The sequence below is a fragment of the Oryzias latipes genome, chromosome 22 (assembly GCF_053564925.1).
Source record: "Oryzias latipes strain Hd-rR chromosome 22, Olatipes_Hd-rR_3.1".
Lineage (NCBI taxonomy): Eukaryota > Metazoa > Chordata > Actinopteri > Beloniformes > Adrianichthyidae > Oryzias > Oryzias latipes.
Window position 1 is genome coordinate 17,509,571 of NC_136258.1, and position 18,992 is coordinate 17,528,562.

At 40.5% G+C, this 18,992-nt stretch overlaps 2 protein-coding genes across 3 annotated transcripts in view; one reads left to right on the plus strand and one right to left on the minus strand.

The window, feature by feature from the left end:
- Positions 1 to 2,449, plus strand: part of slc35f4 (solute carrier family 35 member F4) — a 196,731-nt gene extending 194,282 nt beyond the window's left edge. For both annotated transcript variants that reach the window (XM_078941007.1, XM_078941008.1), the window contains exons 3-7: positions 35 to 254; positions 330 to 455; positions 536 to 728; positions 1,163 to 1,252; positions 1,736 to 2,449. In XM_078941007.1, the coding sequence (XP_078797133.1) occupies positions 35 to 254; positions 330 to 455; positions 536 to 728; positions 1,163 to 1,252; positions 1,736 to 1,977 (871 nt within the window). In that variant the 3' untranslated portion in view covers positions 1,978 to 2,449. The remainder of the gene's footprint in view (positions 1 to 34; positions 255 to 329; positions 456 to 535; positions 729 to 1,162; positions 1,253 to 1,735) is intronic.
- A 10,599-nt stretch (positions 2,450 to 13,048) lies between these two features.
- ap5m1 (adaptor related protein complex 5 subunit mu 1) lies at positions 13,049 to 18,951 on the minus strand. Its single transcript, XM_004082565.5, has 8 exons — positions 18,733 to 18,951; positions 17,987 to 18,647; positions 17,682 to 17,909; positions 17,462 to 17,601; positions 16,164 to 16,249; positions 15,970 to 16,082; positions 15,664 to 15,760; positions 13,049 to 15,579 (listed from the first exon to the last, which is right to left on the minus strand). The coding sequence occupies exons 1-8, from the start codon at positions 18,798 to 18,800 to the stop codon at positions 15,497 to 15,499; spliced, it is 1,476 nt and encodes a 491-aa protein (XP_004082613.1). The 5' UTR covers positions 18,801 to 18,951; the 3' UTR covers positions 13,049 to 15,496.
- Positions 18,952 to 18,992: the final 41 nt, after the last annotated feature.

Genomic DNA, 18,992 nt, shown 5'->3' on the forward strand with positions numbered 1-18,992 from the left:
AGCTGTATTTTACTGGCATATTTCTGTCTAACAGGGAGTGCAGCAGGCTGTTTGGGGAAGACGGAATGACTCTTAAGGTTTTTGTAAAGAGGACAGCCCCTTTTTCTATCCTGTGGACACTGACCAGCTACCTGTATCTCCTAGCCTTGAAGAAACTGACCGCCACTGATGTGTCTGCTCTTTACTGCTGCCACAAGGCTTTTGTCTTTCTCCTGTCATGGATTGTCCTCAAAGACCGGTTTATGGGTGTTCGGGTCTGTTTCAAAGAATATTTTGGATATTAGTAGTTTTACAACTGACATCACTGACATCCAAAACTCTGTCTGTAGATTGTTGCTGCCATAATGGCCATCACTGGCATTGTCATGATGGCATATGCTGATGGTTTCCATGGTGATTCTTTTGTGGGTGTGGCACTGGCTGTGGGATCTGCCTCAACTTCAGCTCTTTATAAGGTCAAACTCATTGTATTTTACATGTTCAAGATGATAACTTGCTGATGTCAACTGGAAGTTCTTATTTTTCAACCATCTAGGTGCTGTTCAAGATGTTCATCGGCAGCGCCAACCTTGGAGAAGTGGCTCATTTTCTTTCCACCATGGGTTTTTTCAACCTCATCTTCATCTCCTGTGTGCCTCTCATCCTCTACTTCACTAGGGTGGAGCACCTAGGTTCTCTCTCCTCACTGCCATGGGGATACCTGTGTGGACTGGCAGGACTGTGGCTGGGTGAGAAAACAAACAGTAATTGTTCCCTGCTGATCATCAAGGAAACCATTGACTTTTATTTCACAAAGAATATGGATGTGATTATTGTCATGAAAAGCTGCAATTGCTTTTAATGACATTGTAGAGTTCCACTATAGCCAAACATTCAGTGTGATTATGAGCTTTTTGTACTGGAAGAAATGCTTTTATCCAACCTGCCAAAAAACAACAAAAAAAACAAACAACAAAAAACGTAACTTTCACAGGAATAAAAATCAAAACTGATGAAACTCAGCTGAACTATTGTGTGTTTTCATTCTCTTACTATTTCAAACAACCAAAAACAAATTGAAATAAAATTTAATCAGATTTGCCAAATCAAATCAGTTATTGATTGATTACTTTATTATCAGCTTTTATTTTGTACATCACATCTCCTTTCATATTTTTTGCAGTTTTCAATATCCTGGTCCATGTTGGCGTGGTGCTGACATATCCCATTCTCATCTCCATAGGAACACTGCTCAGTGTCCCAGGCAATGCAGGTATGTTTTTTTAAACTCTCTCAAACTTTTTTTTAATATTATTATCTTACCGTAAATTAACAATTTAAAGAAATATCTGAATGAAAATCCGATCAAGCTAAAGGACTCTAGGGGCCACGATAGCAAACAGATTACACAGCAAGTCTGCTTCTTGTCCTGGAAACCCAGTCAACAGATTCTCACTAGCATCTCGCTGAGGGAGGATTAGGTTGCCAAGGCGACATTAAATGCTTTTCTTTAACTATGATAATCTGCATGAAGGTCAGTGGATTTCACAAACTTGTCCCAGAGCTTCTAGGATATAGTGGATCACCTGTTCTGGTTATAAGCTGCATTTGCTAGTCTCATCCCTTGCAGCTACTGTGTTCTGTGGTTTACTTTATGTAATTAATCTGTGTTTTTGTTTCTCTCTCATCCTCCCCTGCCCTCCTTTCACTTGCTGTTCTTTGGCTCCCTCTATTGTTGCCATTTTTCCATCTGCAGCTGTAGATGTTTTGAAACATGAGGTGATTTTCAGTGTGGTGCGTCTGACAGCCACTTGCATCATCTGCCTGGGATTCCTGCTCCTGCTTCTGCCGGAGGAGTGGGACACCGTAACTCTACGCTTTCTTGCCACCATTGCAGATAAGAAGACAGAGGATCATGGAGAGGAGCTGACGGAGTCCAGCATTCAGACTCGAAGCCGCAGTCGAGCAAATGGCACAGTTTCCATTCCCTTGGCGTGACTTTGCTGAATTCTTACATAAAGCACGGTTAGAAAAGCCCTCACTGCTTCCTCTGGTGTCCATACAGGGGGTAGGGAAAGATGCTTAGTCCACATGTTTGAACTCTAAATTTGACTTTTTTCTTCCTTCGTTAAAACAGTGAGGAAGCAGAAGATGTATGGACTTTGCCACTTAAAAAAGTTTGAATCAGAAATAATTCCCATGCCCTGTCCTGTCCTTTGCACGCACCCAAACCAAAAGCTGGCTGCTTTCTCCTGACATGCCCAGTCCTGTGGACTGTATTCTGTGAATAGAAAGAGTGTCAGGGCCAGTTTGGCTCATTCTTCTACGTATTTAATATATCTATTTCAATATCTAACAATAAAATACTTATTTTAAAATGCTACTGAATAGTACAACAAATGGGAACCACTATTGTAATATGCTCATTGTAAAGGCTCTTTTGATTTTATATTAAAGACATAAGAATGCTTGTAGACTACATTTATGAACAACGCAGGACTGTATATGGTTTATTTTAATTATTCAACGCTGAATTTGTTTTTTTAACACACAAATAAAAAAGATGTGAAGAACAGTAAAAGGGATGGCAAACCTTCACATAAGACTTACGATATCTTCCTCTACATTTTTGGCCGAAATCAGCCTTTAAAGCCCCATTCTGATCATCTTTTGAGCTGTTTTAAAAGTGTTCCCAGTGGTCTTTGGATTATGAATATATTGTTTTTAGCCAAAATCCAAAAATCTTTCATTTTCTTTTAAGAATTCACCTCTGAGTTGTGGGCCGGACCATTGGTGCAGCGGAAGCCTGGCCTTATTTCCCATCATCCATTTATTTACACGCAAGCTTTCAAAGAAAGAAATACTCAAAAAGGCAATTTTAAAGCTAATTTTTTCTATTAATGTCTTCTATCATGCAAAAATGCCCCAAGAACATATTAAAAACACCAAAAACATGATTTTCATCGGAGTGGGTCTTTAAACAAAAAGGAATAATCTTCTTTTTCTCTCTGGCACGCTCTACAAAACGTCGCAGAACATTACCATCATGGTGGAGTGCAGTGTCTGCATTGGAATATCTAATGAGCCATGTGCTGAGATTACAGTTTCAGTTAAACAGTTGTGGTGGCATTTGAACACAGTTAATTAAAATAAATGAGGCGGAAAAAGCAAAGGAATCTTTAATGTCAAATCTTTACCCATAATTGCCACTTGTATGCAGCTGGGTGCTGATAAAGAGACATAAAAGTCTCTGTACTGGCTTGAAATATTGGCAGAGCCAAAGGAAAGCATTTCACCAACAGGGAGAAACAGCTTGTAAGGAAACTATTAAACTATCTGCAGCATGTTTTGGTCAAGGAGACAGATTCCTTATTTATTGTTTTTTGTATTTACATTTAGTGATTTAATAAAAATAAATTTATCAAAACATTTTTAAAACTTCAACAACAAAAAAAGAAGTGGACATAGCACTTCTGCTGGGGAAAAAGTGGTGAAACCTGCAGTTAGAATGATGATTATATATTATCTATTTTTATATATAATACATTTGGAGCAAAGGTTCAGAAATATGTAGAAACATGATACAGATCAGAGAAGCACAATCTGTATTTTAATCTATGCAGAGCATTTATGAACACAACAGGAATCATATGTCACATTGAGCTCTCCTGGGCATTTATGTGCTCTCATGGCAAAGGAGGTAAAGAAAAATCACAGACTCTTTGAAGCAATAACCCATGAATTAAAGAGTAACCAGCTGGGAAGGTTGTCATAGAAACCCAGCTGATTAAGAGGACACGGTCAACAACCAAAAGTGTTTGTTAGATTTGCACTGTAGCACCAGGAAGCACCATTAAGTGTGCTAAAAAGAAGAAAGGTGTTGAGAGGTTGGAGGATTAAATCATTATTTTAGTGTAGATTTACCATGTCTGCAGCTTTAACAATTTAGTGGATTACACAAATTCCAACCCAAAGCTAAATTAAAGTTTTAATCCTGATCATGTTGCTCATAACTATATCATTTTGGTTTTATTGCTTTCATGATGATCTCTTTCAAGGAAAAGCCATGGTTTTGTAGGAACCCTGCCTTCATTAACAACCAATCTCTAAAGCATTATATGCTATTATACACCTGAAGAATAACGGTTAGCGTGACAAAATATTATTAATAAGAAGTTTAAATCTATTTTTTTACTCTGCTTCAACACTGACATTATCCATCCATCCATCTTTAAAACCTGCTTGGGGTCACAGTATTGCTGGAGGCTTCTAAGGCTACTGTCAGGAAGTCAGGATACACCCTGGACAGGTCGCCAGTCCATTGCAGCACTGGCAATCTTATCTTCTATTTTTCTATTTGACTATTTGAATAGGTCTTAACTTTTTCTTGCTTTCTGGGTGGCTCTGCAACATGTCAACTTCAAAACAAAGACGTTTCTGCTGAAGTTTAAGGGTTTGCTTAGATAGACAAAAAGATCCTCTCATTTTTCCAACAGTCAACCAAAAAGAGAAAAGCAAGAAATTACAGAGTTAAGCTCTAAGACGAGGTATAGAATAGAGCAGGTCCACAAAATGTATCAATAATTTAGATCATGCATGTTTACTTTTAACAGGTGCGCAGTGGTGCTTAAAAATCAGAGCATAAAAAGCAGGTAGAGGAAAAAGGCAGCTGTGAGCCTCTCTACTCCCTGTGGATCTGATTTAAGTAGTGATGATAACTGGTGGAGTGGAAGTCCACAGTTTTCAGCTTTTACTGGGCCTCAACAGAATCAACTATTCTGCAGTGGGACGGAAAGAAGATATAGCTAAAAGATATATATTCTTGGTGAAAAGATGTAGAGTCAGGACCATAAATATTTGGGAAGAGACAAATTCTTTCTAATTTTGTTTCTGTACATTACCACAGTGAATTTTAAATAAAACAACTCAGATGCCATTGAAGTGCAGACTTTCAGCTTTTATTCCATGGGTTGAACGAAAAAATTGCATAAAAATGTGAAAAACTAAAGCATTTTTTAAGCACAATCCCTTCATTTCATGGGCTCATAAGTAATTGGACAATTGACTTCAATGCTATTGCATGGGCAGGTGTGGGCAATTCCCTTGCTATGTCATTATGAGTGAAGCAGATAAAAGATTGATTAGAGGACTCGTGCTTGCATTTTGAAGATTTTGCTGTGAACAGACAACATGCGGTCAAAGGAGCTTTCCACGCAGGTGAAAGGAGCCATCATTAAGCTGAGAAAACAGGAAAAAAACATGCCAGAAATTGTTACAGTATTAGGAGTGGCAAAATCAACAGTGTGGTACATCCTGAGAAAGAAGGAAAGCACTGGTGAACTCAGCAACACAAAAAGACCTGGACGTCCACAGAAGACAACAGGGGTGGATGATGGCAGAATCATTTCCATGGTGAAGAGGAACCCGTTCACAACAGCCAACCAAGTGAACAACACTCTCCAGGAGGTAGGCGTATCAATATCCAAGTCTACCATAAAAAGAAGACTGCATGAAAATAGATACAGAGGGTACACTGGAAGATGCAAGCCACTCAAAAGCCTCAAGAATAGGAAGGCTAGATTGGACTTTGCTAAAAAGCATCTGAAAAAGCCAGCACAGTTCTGGAAAAACATTCTTTGGACAGATGAAACCAAAATCAACCTCTACCAGAATGATGGCAAGAGAAAGGTATGGAGAAGGCGGGGAGAAGCTTATGATCCAAAGCACACTACATCATCAGTAAAACACTGTGGAGGCAGTGTGATGGTCTGGGCGTGCATGGCTGCTAGTGGCACTGGGACACTAGTGTTTATTGATAATAATAATAATAATGGATTAGATTTATCGGCGCTTTTCCAGATGCTCAAAGTGCTTACATTGTGGCCATTATTCATTCACTCCTCATTCATACGTGGTGATGGTAAGCTATGGTTGTAGCCACAGCTGCCCTGGGGCAGACTGACAGAGGTGTGGCTGCCATTTCGCGCCTATGGCCCCTCTGACCATCACCGGGACATTCATGAACATTCACACACCAGTGGACCCACATTGGAGGCAAGGAGGGTGAAGTGTCTTGTGCAAGGACACAACGACATTTGGATGGTGGGAGTGGGGAATCGAACCGCCAACCCTTCGATCATTGGACGACCCGCTCAACCACCTGAGCCACTGTCGCCACTGTTGATGATGTGACACAGGACAGAAGCGGCCCAATGAATTCTGAGGTGTTCAGAGACTTACTGTCTGCACAGATCCAGGTGAATGCAGCCAAACTGATCGGGCGGCGTTTCATAATACAGATGGACAACGACCCAAAACATACAGCCAAAGCAACTCAGGAGTTTGTTAAAGCAACGAAGTGGAATATTCTTGAATGGCCAAGTCAGTCACCTGATCTTAACCCAACTGAGCATGCATTTCACTTGTTGAAGACTAAACTTCAGACAGAAAGGCCCACAAACAAACAGCAACTGAAAGCTGCTGCAGTAAAGGCCCGGCAGAGCATTCAGAAGGAGAAAACCCAGCATCTGGTGATGTCCATGAGTTCAAGACTTCAGGCTGTCATTGCCAACAAAGGGTTTTCAACCAAATATTAGTAATGACCATTTTTTTTTCAGTTATTTCATTTGTCCAATTACTTACAACCCCATGAAATGAAGGGATTGTGTTTAAAAAATGCTTTAGTTTTTCACATTTTTATGCAATCTTTCTGTACGTCCCATGGAATAAAAGCTGAAAGTCTGCACTTCAATGGCATCTGAGTTGTTTTATTTAAAATTCACTGTGGTAATGTACAGAAGCTAAATGAGAAAAAACGTGTCTCTGTCCAAATATTTATGGTCCTGACTGTAGATCCAATTGTTAAACAAGCCTTTGCTTGTTTAACAACAAGCCTTTGCTTGTTTAAGAGTGAGTGGTGTGGCTCTCTGCTGGTTTCCTGTGACGTCATTTCCGGGTGAGCTATTCCCAGTGCTAGTCGTGTGTGACTGCTGTCCTCTTGTTTGGCATTAGCCTTACTACTATTGCTTACTCTAAGGGTTATCTGGGTTAATATTCACATCTAGTACCTTTTATTAACGAATTCACCACTGTTAAACCGCTTGCTGTTCACTTTCTCATTTTGCTAAATAGACCACTTCTCTTTACCTAAACACCGCTAGCCTTAGCTTAGAACCTAGCATGGCCACCACTCCTTCCGCCTCTCCTCCTCTCTCCTGCCCCATGTGCCATATGTTTAGTGATGACCCTGCCTCCTTTAGTGAAAATAGCGGTAGGTGTGTTAAGTGTAGTCTTGTGTTAGACTTGGAGGCCAGGCTGGAGCAGTTAGAAGCGCGGCTCCGCACAGTGGAAGCTAAGCCGGCTAGCCAGGTCGTTACTCGTAGCGCGGGCCGCGCTACCAGGGCTAACTTAGCTAGCACCCCAGCGCCCTCCCAACAGCCGGGAGACAGTCAGGGGTTTGTACCGGTTGGGAGGAAACATAGTGCTAAACGCAAAAACTTAGAGCACCCGAGACTCCACGTTAGTAATAGGTTCTCCCCCCTCGGCGACACACCCGCTGAACACTCAACTCTGGTTATAGGCTCTTCTGAAGTTAGAAACGTGGAGCTCCCAGCGGCTACAGTCAGGTGTTATCCGGGGGCCAGAGTTGGTGACAGCGAGGGGAACCTTAGGATGTTAGCTCAGAATAAGTCCAGGTTCCGTCGAGTCGTGATTCACGCAGGCGGTAATGATGCCCGACGGAGACAGTCAGAGGTGGTTAAGTTAAACGTAACTTCGGTGTGTAAACTGGCTAAGACAATGTCCGACACTGTAATTTTCTCTGGTCCCCTGCCGAACTTAGTCAGTGATGAAATGTACAGCCGCTTTTCATCATTTAACCGCTGGCTTTCTAGATGGTGCCCAGAAAACGGCGTTGGTTTTGTGGATAACTGGAGCGCGTTTTGGGGGAAGCCCGGTCTCATGCGGAGAGACGGCGTCCATCCCACTCGGGACGGTGCCGCTCTTCTTTCTAGAAACATTTCTGCTAGCCTTAGTCTGTTAACCTAACCAGAAATCCAGGAAACCAGAAATGTTAACTAGAAATCCAGGATTTCAGGGAAAGGAGGTGGTTTGGCAGTAATATCACAGTCTAGCTTACTTCTCAGCCCTAAAGTTAAAAATGCTTATAATTCATTTGAAAACATCATATTGTCTTTAAGTCACCCAAACAGGAAAACTCCAAAACCTGTTTTACTCATAATTATTTATCGCCCCCCCGGCCCATATTCAGAATTTTTAACTGAGTTTTCCGACTTCCTATCGACTATTGTCTTAGATTCTGATCAAACTATAATATTAGGGGATTTTAATATTCACGTTGATGACCCCAGTGACTGCCTAGGAAAGGCTTTTGCAGCTTTATTAGATGATGTTGGTTTCACCCAAAGTGTGAATGAACCCACTCACTGTCATAAGCACACCCTGGATCTTGTTCTAACCCATGGTATAGAGATCAGCCAGCTGAGTGTCCTTCCTCTGAACCCCATCATTTCTGATCACTTTATGATTACCTTCCAGCTTACACTGGAACATCCTTCTGTCCCAGTGAATAAGAAACAGCTTAGAAGAACCTTAACTGACCGTTCTGTGTCTGAGTTCAAACACACAGTTCAACCAGTACTTAGTGATATTCTGAGAAAATACTCTGAGTCCAGCTCCCATAGTATCAGTCCTAATATAAATGACCACTTTGTTAATGATGCCTTACAAGCCCTCAGGAGTACACTCGATGTTGTTGCCCCCTTGAAACCTAAGTTCGTCAGACAAAACCGAGTAGCACCGTAGTTTAACGCTGAAACTCGTTCTCTTAAACAAGAAACCCGTAAGTTGGAAAGAGAATGGCGCCACTCCGGTTCAGAGCAGTCTCTGGATATCTGGAAACATAGCCTATTAAATTATAAAAAAGCTCTGCGTAGAGCTAGAAGCCAGTACTATTCAACCTTAATATCAGAGAATGGAAATAATCCAAGATTTCTTTTTAGCACTATAGCTAAATTAACTCGCAGTCAGAGCTCAGTAGAACCACATGTTCCTGTTTCTCTCAGCTCTGATGATTTTCTTACATTTTTCGACTGTAAAATCTCAAATATTAGACATAAGTTAAATCAAGTTATTCCTACTATCAGCCCAGAACAGGCTGAAGCGGTAGAAATGGAGGCATCCATAGAAACCTCTGTAACATTGGACTGCTTCACTGCTGTGGATCAAGCGGAAATAACATCAATTATTACGTCCTCCAAATCCTCAACGTGTCTGTTAGACCCAATTCCCACTAGACTTTTTAAAGAAACTTTTCCCCTAATTAATGATCCCAAATTAACAATGATAAATGCCTCTCTGGAAACGGGTTACGTGCCACAGTCTTTTAAATATGCAGTTGTTAAACCTCTTCTGAAAAAGCCCAGTTTGGATCCTAGCATCTTGGCCAACCAGTGATGAAAGTCTTCCGGGAATTCCCGGAAATCCGGGTTTTTGAGCAAACCGAACGTACTTTCCGGGAAATAAAGACCTGATCTCTACGGACAAATCGCTTTCCGGATTAGAAAATGGTCTGAAATCAGCTAATTTTAGCTTTATTTTCTATATTTCTCCGCAGATCGCTTCCTCTATGGTCGTGGCCATCTTTCGTCTTCCCGGCCTAATTGACCAATGACGGGACGTTTTAGTTGCTTTCGGATGCGTCGACGGGTCTGATTGGCTCTGTCTGCACCACGTGGTCAGCGTGACTTGCTTCCCTAGAGACCAAAACTGGCGGACCCACGCTAAACTTTCACAAACACATCTGAAGAGTTTGCGATCAAATTTGTGTTAAAATAATGGCAGGCATCGTCATTATTGAGCGTGGTCACGACCTCAGTTGTGAGAAGACGATAAAAAACAAATTGAAGTGGTCTTGGCTGGAAAAAAAAAAAAGATTTTTAAGGTAGTGTAGGTCAAATACTTTTTTGTGTAAAATAATCTCAAAACCACATGTTGAAATAATTTCAATTTTAGTTTTGAGTTTCAGTTTTTATTTTGAATACATTTCTCTATCTAATTTATTTGCATTTCCTAATTACCATGATTTAGTTCAGTATAGTTAACATTAATTATAAGTATTTGATGGTTTGGACCCGCACTCCCTTAAAAAATAATGTTTACAATGTTTTGTTTAGTTTGTATGTTTGTTTTGATATTTCCCAGATTACTTAGTATTGGTGTTAAAGAATTGATGTATTATGTTATAGAATTATAGTTTAAAGCAGATCCCATATTTTGATGTAATTATAGTTTGAGAAAACAGTGCAAGTGGATGTTGTACATCAGTCATTTCTAAAGCAGAAATAATGTATAAATAACTGAGGTATTTTCATAGAATATCATAGTTACTGGTGTTCTTTTTGCCATTTGGGGCTTTGATGTTACTATATTTTAGCAATTGTATGTTTTGCAGCTTTAAGGAAAAGCGTAGATTGTAGGATTGTGTTACTTTGAGCAATTTTCCAAATTCTTTTTTAGGACCAGCAAGTCCTTAATGGAGAGTCAAACTAGGGGTTTGAATGACAAATCATGATGCTCCAATTAGTCTTAGTTTCTTGATAAAGAAGTGAATAACTAGCTGCCAGAATGCACCAGAATGCATCTAAGACCACGTATTTTTCCAAAATTTCGCTCTGTGCCCGCCATATCGCTCAAAGAAAAGTTCAGGGATTTTTTCCTTGCCTGACTTTCATCACTGGCCAACTATAGACCGATATCAAACCTGCCCTTTATTTCTAAAATCCTAGAAAGAGTTGTAGTTAAGCAGCTTTACTGCCACCTACAGGACAACAGCCACTTTGACGACTTTCAGTCGGGGTTTACACCTCACCACAGTACGGAAACTGCACTAGTTAGAGTCTCTAATGACTTGTTATTGGCCTCAGAAAAGGGACTACTTTCTATTCTGGTCCTGTTGGACCTCAGTGCAGCCTTTGACACTATCGACCACGGTATTTTACTCCATAGATTAGAGCAGGACATAGGGATCAGAGGATCTGCTCTCCAGTGGTTTAAATCCTATCTGTCCGATAGGTATCAGTTCGTTAATGTAAATGGCCATTCCTCTCAGTGCACTCGAGTCAACTATGGAGTCCCACTGGGCTCAGTCTTGGGACCCATCCTGTTTACGCTTTATATGCTATCCCTAGGAAACATAATCAGGAAACACAGCATTAATTTTCATTGTTATGCCGACGATACGCAGTTGTATTTATCCATGAAGCCTGACCAGAATGACCAGATAGAGAAACTGAACGCCTGCATCAGTGACATCAAGACCTGGATGACAATTAATTTCCTCCTCTTGAACCCAGAAAAAACTGAGGTCATTATACTTGGTCCTAAAAACCTCAGAGATACTCTGTCTGCTCAGATAGTCTCCCTGGATGGCATAAGTATAGCCCCCAATTCCACAGTTAGAAACCTTGGGGTTTTACTTGACCAGGATTTATCATTTAAGGCTCACATATCTCAGGCGTGCAGAACTGCCTTTTTTCACCTGCGGAATATTGCTAAGATCAGAAATATACTTTCTAAGAGTGATGCTGAAAAACTCATCCATGCATTTGTTACGTCGAGGCTGGATTACTGTAACTCCTTGTTAGCAGCGTGTCCTAAGAGTTCCTTAAGAAGTCTCCAGCTTGTTCAGAACGCAGCAGCTAGATTGTTAGCTGGAACCAGCAGAAGAGATCACATCACTCCTGTGTTGGTTTCGCTCCATTGGCTCCCAGTTGATTCCAGAATCAAGTTCAAGATCCTCCTGTTAACCTATAAGGCCTTACATGGAATGGCCCCGTCCTATATTAAGGACCTCATAGTCCCTTACCATCCAATGAGAACACTTCGCTCGCAAAATGCAGGACTGCTTGTGGTTCCTAGAATTAGTCAAAGTACGGTTGGAGGTAGAGCGTTTAGTCACCAAGCCCCTGTCTTATGGAATAAACTCCCAGCTCATGTAAGAGAGGCCGACTCAGTTTCTACATTCAAAGTTAGACTGAAAACATTCCTCTTTGGACAGGCTTATTGTCAGACTAGTTAGTATTCAGAGATTATTTAACTTAATGGTAATTTGTTTAAATTAAACTTAATAATAACTATTTCTTTTAAAAGGCTGCTAGAAGTTGAAGCTGGGGTAACTATGGTGCACTGGGGTTCTGTCCTCTTTACTTTTTTTACTTCTACCCTTCCTCTCCTCTATTCTTGATCATAATTTATCATTTAGTTCTCCATGCCTCTGTTTGGTGCAGTGCGATTCATGTATTGTCCCTCTTTTCCTCTCCCCTCCTGGGGAGTGGGAGTGCTTCCAGACTCCAGTTGTTTCATCCGTGCTCCAGTTCCTGACCGTTTACCTCGCCTTTGCTCCTGCTCCTACACCTGGCTGTGGATCCTGCCTCTGGCTCATCTCTGCTCTGTACCTGACCGAGTACCTCGTCTCTGCTCCTGCTCCTACACCTGGCTGTGGTTCCTGTCTCCGGCTCGACTCGCGCCTTTGACTGTCCCCACAACCACGGCTGGATGAAGCTCGTCTGCTGGACTTTTATATATGTAGTTGTAGATTTAGATAAGTTAATTCTTCTCTAAGAGTTCTGGTAAATCGCCTGTCCGTCCTGGGGGAGGATCCCCCCTTTCATGTGGGCACCCCTGTGGTTTCTTCGTTTTTTCCGGAATCCGGTTTTTTTGGGAGTTTTTCCTTACCGCGAAGGGGGGTCTAAGGGCAGGGATGCCAGTATAGCTTAGTCAGTTTGTTAGTTCATTTTAGTATTTTTCTATTGAACTCTTTGTATTCGTGATCCTTTTGATTTCATGTTTTACTTCGAAGCCCATCGAGACGACTGTTGTTGTGATTTTGGGCTATACAGATAAAATTGAATTGAATTGAATTGAATTATGTGAATGTTCCAAAGAGACACACTTTTTCTCAAAGTTTGATTTATTCACTTCATTTACAAACTCATAACCATAAGCAATATGCTTGTGCAGTTTTCATTTTTTAGTAAAAAGGGACACAAAATTGAAACAAATATTTTATTTCCAGTGATGGTGTGACATTGGTTAAATTCTAAAAAGAAATGTGAAAAAATATGGAAATAATTGACTATATAAAAATAGGTTTTTAAGTCTTAACAAAGACATATTGCAATGACAACAGTAACAAATTAATCAAATAATTTTAAAAGATATTCCAAAGTGGATTTTTTGACACAAGAACTACCTCAACTAATTTGTGTTCTGTTCTACGTATTCTCAACAGAATGCTTGGCACAAAAATATTTGAAACTAATTGTTGGAATGAAGAGTTTAACTTTTTTTTTAATAGATAAAAATTTGGTGACTTTATTTCTGACATGTTTTTTTGTAAGACCTCAGCATTCTAGTTTGCTAAAAATTAAAAAAATTAGAATGATTTGCGTCAAACCCATTAGATGAAAGACTTTACATGACTGCAAAAAATCCTCCTCCTTTCCCCTTTTTTTCTAATTACCCATTATTTTCATATATAATTTTTTGATAACTTATAAAGCTCTCCATAAAAAAACTTTTACAAAGATCTTGAATTTTTTTTTTCTTTAACAAAAAACAATAATGAAAATTCAAATTGATTTCAGCTCTAATTTTTTTTTCTTTGACAAGTTTTATTGGATGACTTAATGGCGCCCTCTATAGGACAGAGAGGAGTACAAACGTTTAGAGACTGACTCAAGTCTGGTCAAGTCAGCAAAAATCTCCTTCCATCGGACTTTTCCATTTAAGACCCTCCTTTAAACCTACCATCAGACTTTCCTGTTTAGCGGTAATTTAGTTTGTAAAAAGGAAATAAACATTAAGTTTTTGAGAGAAAAAAAGGTTTCAATTAAGCAAACAAATTTTGGAGACTAATCAGTATTTAGACAAAAAAATAAAATACAAACCACATGGTTTTTTTTTCCTTAAATTATTACAACATTACTAAAGTTCACATAGTATGTTTCAGGAAATCACTACCCTCCCCCCCCCCCCACACACACACACAAAACACCCCAAAATCTGCCACTAGGGGTCATTATTGAGCTGAGCGTCACTCGTGCATAAATCTTTTCTTAAACATCTAAAGAAAGAAAAAACAGAATGAATATAAAAGGAAAACATGATTAATTACAAGGATTTAGAATGACACCTTTCCTGATTTTATTGTACATATGAATCAATTATCTTTGGGTTCTGATCAATAGCATCCAACATTTAGACATTGTTCATTTAAAAAAAAAAGCAAAAATGAAATAATCGTATGAGTTGAAGAAATAAGCCAATATTGGGGTCTGAAGGCAGTTGACCGAGCAGCACATTAAAACCATCTATTTGTCATGCGATGCACACAACAAAGCAACGCCTGCCTCTGAGAGGTCTCCGACTGCAGACTCTAGGAGCCAGACCGCATTTTGCAACATTGAGGAGATTTAAAGCGGCCTAATTCTTTAAAAAAAAAAAAAAAAGTCTTCTTTTCCGGTTCGCTAACCACACACATTGGACCTTAAAGCCAAATCATCATGCAGGAGTAGAGCGGAGAGGTCTCGATGTCTGCCACTCACTGCTGCTACATGAAAAGAAGGTGAAGGATGCCGTGTGAGCAATTGGTTCCAATTGACAGAGGATTGGTCATGGTCAGCCTTTTGAGTGGAAATCCACGTGAGAATGTAGCATTTGGATCGGCAAGGGGCACAAGAGGCCAACGGCAGACAATAAAGCCACTCAGAGGAGTCTGGCTGCTGACGAATATGTGCAGAGTAGAGCATGTTTTCCTTTGATTTAACCCTTCATCAGCTAGTAATTTGACACACTGAGATGCAGCTAGAGGAGCAGAAATGTCAGAGTGGGATGCATAGCTTCAGTAACTTCTCTGTGTATTGCAGAGAGCAAACAAAGAAATGAAACAATCTCAGTGGATGGCTTTCTGCCTTTAAATCTTGTGATTGAAAGTTAAGAATTAACTAGGTTAAAGCGCCACAGAACAGCACCATCCTTGTGACTCCACTCATTAGTCAGGCCCTTGTCATAGAGCAGGACTGGGTCCTTTTAAGCCTTAGAGGGCGCAGGGGTCAGCGCTCCATCAGCCTGGCTGGAGAGGGTTGCAAGTTTGAACGAGCCACTGGGTGACAGGCCAGGAATGAGGATCAAAAGAGGAGGGGGCCAACCCCTGATGTGGGTAAGGGGTTCCACCAGCTCAAAAGAGGCCCTTTGTGGGCAGCCCAGGGGCTGGGGCAGAATGTCCTTTTGCAGCTCAGCCGCCCCTCCACTCCAGGCCTGCATCAGCTGATGACAAGGTCCCAGCTGCTCATTATCTGGCTGATATGGAGTCACTCAAGTGGGACTGTTGGAACAACAGCGGGTCAAGGGGGGCTTTTGTGTTTGTGATTGTGAGGGAGGCTGAAAACTGCGAGAAACATGGCAAACTTAAAGGCAGAATCGTCCTCCAAGGCTCTCCTTACAGAATCATTTGACCTGAGGACACCGGGGCAGTACCTGTCGAGTTCCAAATCCAGTAGTCTTTGGAGTGAAGTTCTCGAGCTGAGGATGACACACAGACCAATTATATCAATTTCAAATTAGACACTGAATGAGTCACAAACCTAAAACCTACTGGATTCTTACATGTTACAATCCGAGGCTTAGCAGAAGAATAAACCTGGACCGAATGCTGGTCTACAGAACAGCCAGACAGAGTCGTGTCAGGCACTTTGAAATACAGCTGTAAAAAAATAAAATGGTAACATAATCAGTCTAAAAGGTTTCTGTGACACAAAATGTTTCAATTATTTTTTTCGGCTGACACTAAAATTACATTTCTCAAATTGGGGTTATAGAGGCATAGTGAAGACTAAACTTGTTTTATATAAGGTTCCCATCAGTTAAACTTAAAAATGAAAGCAGGTTTTTTTTATTTTTAAACAAAAGTACCTTAATATAAGCAGTAAGTCCAGTGCAGAGGGGTTCAGACGGTCCTGGTTCCGGCCCAGAAAACAGAATCTTACCCTCCATTGTAACTTCACGAGTCTTGGGGAACTTTTGCCCTGTATATAAGGAAGAATGCTTCTTTTTTAGCTGATTTTCAAGGTGTTGAATGAACGGCTGATGTATGATGAAACACATACCCAGAGCCCAGACCAGCAGATTCTTCTCCTTTGACACATCAAGCTGCCCAGAGCTTACCTTGACCTCCACAACTCCCATCTGATCCCTGCACAAAAAAATTCCGACAAATTTCACAACTTTCAGGGCTAACTGAAGGTAAATCAAGTCAAACTGAAAAAGACAGAACTGGTATTTTCTTGTTAACTCAGCTCTTTTCCCACTTGGAACAATGTTTAACACACATATTACCTGGATTAAAACAAAATCATATAATTTATGTATTTTTGTGGAAACATTGACAGAGTTTGAGCTTTGATATAAGCAACTTTATTAAAATTTACAGCAGGTTTGCTTTAACTTTTTTAAAATATTGTAGCATAGCGGAGAAAGAAAATACGGAAAAAATATTTTTATGTTTTTCAAAATATTTTTTTCCAAGCATTTATTTTTTTAAATGAAGCTCAAATTCTTCTGTACATTTTGTGTCTGTTAACAGAGCTGAGGATCACAGTCAATATCACAATAGTAAGATGTGATTTTGACTTTATTAGTTTACAATTAAAATTCAATTCAATATTATTTTTATTCAAACGTTAAATGTTTTTTAACATTTCTATTTATAGAAATTTTTTTATTGTTACACAACCCATTTTTCCGGCAATTACTGGTCTAAACCAAAGTTGGAGCTTTCAATAATCAAACTCTGACTTTTTACACAAAAAGCAGCTTTTTCTCCATAAGAAGAAACAAGAATTACTTTAAAAGACAATCAAACAGTCTGTTTAGTGAAATCAAATTTGTTTTTTCTTAATCAAATATCAATGTAATAACAATTCATGAATTTTTTAAATTCTAGTCATATTCTTGAAAAAAAAATGTGGCGTGAGCCACCTTGTCCCAAAATACATATTTATGTAATTAAGTAAATATGAAGGCAAGTAAGATTTTAGTTTAGCATTTTTTTTGAAGGGAGGCTAATGTTAAAGCAGTTTGGGTACGATTATGTGCTACGCCAATCAGGATCACAGGGCTAAAATAGCATCACCGTGAGATACAAAATAATTGCAAATCATTACAGCCATTGATGTTGTTGTAATTCATAAAAAAACGTAAAATGTTTGTAATTCAGCTGGACATGCATATTTAAAGCATAAAAACTGAATTTTAATTTAAAATAAGGAAAACTGATTCCACACGGCTTAAGAGGTATCTAAATAGTTAGACTTTACTTGATTGTCATCTAGCTACACACATTGGTTAGTTATAAACATCCTGCAGGAACTGCATGATTCAAGAATGGTGAAGACCTGTTGTTTACCTGTTATAAAAAGGCAGATGTGCTTCACAGTACTCAAAGCTGTTCTTCACACTCTCATGAAGTTTGAGGACTACTGACACATGAAGCTGGCTCTCCTCTTCCTTTAGCTGATACGAACCAAGGATGGGAGGAACTGGAACCTGCCGGAAAAATTCTGCATGTAAAAATCAGCACTTCCATGTCAAAATGCAGCTCTTAGTAATTTTATAGGTAATTGCACCTGAGAAGTATAACTGCATAGGATGAAAGGCTCCAGAGGAGGCGAGAAGGGGAATTTATATGGCCCAGAGAACGCTGAGCCATCCCAGTGTTCCACACTGCTGGCAGTTAGGACACTAGAGTCTAGTGAGGTGACACAGGGATGGACAAGGATGTCCTGCAGCGGAGAACCATTTGGTGGCAGCGAGAGGGTCACCGTCACATTTGGGAGCACACCCTCCACTTCACACTGTTGACAGAGTAAAAGAGTAAAGGAAGAGAGACAACAAGGAACTTGCCCCGCTGTCTTTTATGTTGCACACTTACTTTGCATGCCACGGTGCCATAAACATCCCACAGATCTTGCCTGCTCCGATTCCCATACTGCATGGAACGCACTGTTTCTACTACTGATACGTTCACGACAGCTCGACCCCGGTATAGACCTGTTCTCCAGGCTGGCTGCTTCTGGATCCCAGCAGAGGTGAGTGGTGACGGCATTGCAAGGGTCCCTGTTAGAGGAAGCTCAAGTGGTGTGCCAAGAGGACAAACCTGCAGGAGGACAGAGGGTAAGAGCGCCAGGCGAGAGACCAACCCCTCTCCATCCTGCTTACTTCCTGGGGCAAGGAGGAAAGTCTGCAGTCCTGCTAGGAAGCTCAGTCCCTGTGACTCTGATAACAGACTGGACAGTGGTGGCCGCTGCCCAGGAGAGGCGTCAACTAGAGGAAGGCAAGCCAGTGTAAGATGAGCTTGAGAGATGGCCAACACTGGCCAAAGTGTACCCTTTCCAGGAGCAGTGATATGCAGCTCCAAGGCTGGTGACCGTGGACGATACAGACAATCATCTCTCTGGGCTACAAAAGCCTGTTTTGATCCAGAAAGTCCCAACTCAGTGAGCAGAAGCTGCAGGAAACAATCATCTTCCGGGACTGCAACATATGAGGAGCCTGACAGCCTCTTTGCACGGAGCTCCACAGTTGCAAACCTCCTGTTGGGGAAGCAAAGATATGATGTAATATCAATGTCCAGCTTGTGAGGTGTCGGTAACACTAACCGTGAAATGAAGAACAAACCTTGAAAAACGTATTGATGCATGCTCCCCTTTTTCGTGAGAAATAATCCACAAAGCGCGCAGACTCATTTGTTCAAGTAGGGAGATGTTCTTAAGTTTCAATAAATTTAACAACTTTATAAATAAACATTTGCATTTTAGGTCACTTTAGAAATGAATTTCCTCTTACTGCGGTAATAGAAAAAAACATGTCTACTTCCTGTTTTTGCTTCATGTGACTGCAACTAGGACCAATCAGCTGACACTTGCGCATGCGCTCTT

Coding starts and splice junctions, on each gene's coding strand:
- ap5m1 (XM_004082565.5), bottom strand. CDS start 18,800: ATGAGTCTGCGCGCTTTGTGGATTATTTCTCACGAAAAAGGGGAGCAT. Junction 17,910..17,986: donor ATGGCACCGTGGCATGCAAA/GTAAGTGTGCAA, acceptor CTCTGTCAACAG/TGTGAAGTGGAGGGTGTGCT. Junction 17,602..17,681: donor TATGCAGTTATACTTCTCAG/GTGCAATTACCT, acceptor TTTTTCCGGCAG/GTTCCAGTTCCTCCCATCCT.